We start from the raw sequence: 4,112 nt of genomic DNA, 5'->3' as shown, positions 1-4,112 counted from the left end.
CAATCTTATCTCGTTTGACTCTATATCCGTACATCTTTAACTCATTAATACCTCGCTCTTTGGCTCTATCTCCGTACACCTCTAACCCAATCATATCTCTTTTGGCTCTATATCCGTACACCTCTAACTCAATCTTATCTCTTTTGTCTCTATATCCGTACACCTCTAACTCAATCTTATCTCTTTTGTCTCTATATCCGTACACCTCTAACTCAATCTTATCTCTTTTGTCTCTATATCCGTACACCTCTAACTCAATCTTATCACTTTTGGCTCTATATCAGTATACCTTTAACTCAATCTTATCTCTTTTGGCTCTATATCTGTAAACCTCTAACTCAGTCTTATCTCTGTTGGCTCTATATCCGTACACATCTAACTCATTAATACCTCGCTCTTTGGCTCTATATACGTACACCTCTAACCCAATCATACCTCTTTGGCTCTATCTCCTTACACCTCTAGCTCAGTCTTACTTCTCGCTTTGCCTCTATATACGTACACCTCTAACTCAATCTTACGTCTCTTTGGCTCTATCTCCGTACTCCTTTAACACAATCATACCTCTATCTCTGACTATATCTCCGTACACCTCTAACTCAATCTTACTTCTCGCTTTGCCTCTATATACATATACCTTTAACCCAGTCTTACCTCTCTTTGGCTCTATATCCGTACACCTCTAACTCAATCTTATCTCTCTTTGGCTCTATATACGTACACCTCTAACTCAATCGTATCTCTCTTTGGCTCTATCTCCATACACCTCCAACTCAATCTTACCTCTGTCTTTAGCTCTATTTCTGTACACTTGTAACTATAGTACTCAGCGCTTCATCTGGCTATAGACATATATCTCCATACACATTTAACACAATCATACCTCTATCTCTGACTATATCTCCGTACACACCTCTAACACAATCTTTCATCTCTGTTTGGCTCTATCCCCGTACACCTCTAACGCAATCTTTCATCTCTGTTTCACTCTATTTCTGTACACTTCTAACACAATCTTACCTCTATTTTTTTACTATATCTCTGTATACCTCTAAATTAATCTTAGCGCGTTTGGCTCTATCTCCGTGCACCTCTAACGCAATATTTTATCTCTGTTTGGCTCTATCTTCGTACACCTCTAAAACAATGTTACCTCTGTCTTTGGCTAGATTTCCGTACACCTCTAAGTAGTACTCACCGCTTCCTCTGGCTCTCTCTCCATACACCTCCAACTCGCAGATCTGAAGTAGAACCTCTGGCTTTGGATTGAATTTGCTGACTCTGACGTATCTTCCGGTCACGTGACTCTCACATGACAGCTCCGCCCACTGAGCAGCGCCGACAGTTCCTGGATAATGTGCACAAAGCTTTTTGTTTGCCATAGGAAATTCGATCGGGTCTTCCTCATAAACGTATACGCTAAAGTTGGCTAGTCTCTGGGGGAAGGCTGTAAAAAATTGAATAAAAGAATATAAAAAAGTGTAACAGCACACATACATATATATATATATAGAGAGAGAGAGAGAGAGAGAGAGAGAGAGAGAGAGAGAGAGAGAGAGAGAGAGAGAGAGAGAGAGAGAGAGAGAGAGAGAGAGAGAGAGAGATAAACATAACACACACAGAGACAAACTCGGACTATATCAATAGGTTATTTAAATAGAACAGACTTGAACCTACAAAAGCTTGCAATCATCAAAAAAAGAAAGAAAGAAAAAAGTTCCTTATAAAAAATTTTATAAAAGGAATCAAGACTTTTTTCTTATTATTAGGAACTGTTTTCGAAAGCGGACTATACCAATTGGTTATGTAAATACTATAGAGTTCAACCTACTTGTAATCATCAAAGACACATTTTAAAAGACATATCATTTTTTTTTATATAAGAAACTATTTTTTAAACCAGACTATATTAAAGAAGAAAATGGTTTATTTAATGACGCACTCAGTACATTTTATTTACGGTTATATGGCGTCGGACATATGGTTGAGGACCATACAGATATTAAGGGAGGAAACCCGCTGTCACCAGTTCATGGGCTATTCTTTTTGATTAGCAGCAAGGGATCTTTTATATGCCCTATCCCACAAACATGATAGCATTTAGCACGGCCTTTGATGTACCAGTCGTGGTCCCACTGATCGGGATCGATCCCACACCGACCGCGCATCAAGCGAGCGCTTTACCACTGGGCTACGTTTCGCCCACAAGACTATATTAAGAAGTAAAACTAACCATCGCCTCTGTTTAGGATCCTGACGGTGTGTATAGAGTAGGACATCTCAAGGTCGACCTGAGCCCACTTGGTCGTATTTATTTGGTTGGTTATCATACAGTCCCCTGCGCCGAAAGTAGTTCCGTGACGTCCATCGAGTGCCAAGCTCATGTCCAATGTCGGGTTCCACCGTGAAATTTGGTTTCCAGTTTTGTGTAGAGCCAGGTTTGGTGTACAAGCAACTAAAAATAAAAAATAAAAGGGAAACTTAGTCAGGCGCCGTTGCAGATGGGGGTCGGGATTGGGGTTGGGGTTGGGGTTGGGGTTGGAGGTTGACACAACACTGCTCCAAGCAAATCCACAGTGAAATTTGTTTTCCAGTTTTGTGTAGAGCCATGTTTGGTGTACAAGCAACTAAAAAGAAAAAAGAAAAGGGAAAATTAGTCGGGCGCCTTTGCAGATGGGGGTTGGGATTGGGATTGGGGTTGGAGTTGGATTTGGAATTGAGGTTGGGGTTGGGGGTTGACACAACACTGCTCTAAGCGAATTAGATCTTTGCATTTTCGCTCACCACGATTTAGATCTTTGAAGTAAGACCATTTAGTCATTACACACTGGCAAACTTTTGTTAATGTATATTGATTTGACAGGTGCAAGCGTTTGCGTCTCGTAGGCTATTTAAATTGGTAACGTAATGCAATGGAAACCATTCAAAGATTAATGTCTTTTTTTAAAAATGAATAATAAAGTTACTTTCAATAAAACGTGTTCAAATTGTGCTTTGAATAACATTTTTATTTTCTCCTATTTTATATTTAGGTACGATTGTTGATACTTTTATGCATTTCGCTTTAGTAGTAGTTTTGAAAGTAAATTATTTTATGTGTTTGTATTTACCTGTATTTAACAGCCACCTGTCCATAACGGCCACTTACTTAAGACAGACATATAGACTCAAAGTTTGTTTTGTTTAACGACATCACTAGAACACATTGATTTATTAATTATCGCCTATTGGATGTGAAACATTTGGTAATTTGACATATAACCTGAGAGAAGAAACCCGCTAAAACATTTTCATTAAGCGAGCGGTTTATCACTGGGCTACGTACCGCGTAGATAGATGGATGGATGGATGGATGGATGGATGGATGGATGGATGGATGCATGGATGGATGCATGGATGGATGGATGGATGGATGCATGGATGGATGCATGGATGGATGCATGAATGAATACATTTATACATACACACATACACAGTACACAATACACAAACACCACAAACATATTTATACACACACACACGCACACACAGACACACACACACACGAGACACGTGCATAGACGCACGCACATACACACACACACACCCGCACACACACACAAACCACACACACGCAAATATACACAAACCACACAAAAACAGACAACACGCGCTTACACACACACATACACACAAACGCACACACACGCACGCACACATATACACACACAAAGAAAACAATGAATCACAGCAAGTTAACAACAAATATAATTAATTACCTTTTGACAACAGGACCATCACCAACAGCAGGAACGACAACAACATCATTCTGCTTGTTGACTGCCAAATTAAGGTGACGACTACCACAGCAGCTTTAGACAGATCCACTTTCAGACGACACCCGAATCACCAGCTATTTGTTACAAACAAAATTCTAAGCTAAGCCTAATAAAATGTCCGTTATCCCGGAACGAGCCGAAATCTGTTTTCCAGGTAAGTTAAGTCAACTTTAAGATTTGTTTTATTACATTAACCCCTACGCGTCCAGATACAATGATCTGTATGATTTTACACATGTACTATTTTTCACCTGCATTTTAGTATAAAATATTGAAATGCATTTTACTACATTA

At 39.4% G+C, this 4,112-nt stretch overlaps 1 protein-coding gene across 1 annotated transcript; it reads right to left on the bottom strand.

Moving 5' to 3' along the window:
- Positions 1-1,106: 1,106 nt before the first annotated feature.
- Positions 1,107-3,807, bottom strand: LOC121389667 (fucolectin-1-like). The gene is made up of 3 exons (XM_041521316.1): positions 3,759-3,807; positions 2,234-2,455; positions 1,107-1,447 (listed from the first exon to the last, which is right to left on the bottom strand). Exons 1-3 carry the CDS (start codon positions 3,805-3,807, stop codon positions 1,107-1,109), a joined length of 612 nt encoding a protein of 203 aa, XP_041377250.1.
- Positions 3,808-4,112: the final 305 nt, after the last annotated feature.

This window comes from Gigantopelta aegis, chromosome 15, assembly GCF_016097555.1.
Source record: "Gigantopelta aegis isolate Gae_Host chromosome 15, Gae_host_genome, whole genome shotgun sequence".
Lineage (NCBI taxonomy): Eukaryota > Metazoa > Mollusca > Gastropoda > Neomphalida > Peltospiridae > Gigantopelta > Gigantopelta aegis.
This window is presented reverse-complemented; position numbering and strand designations above follow the sequence as displayed.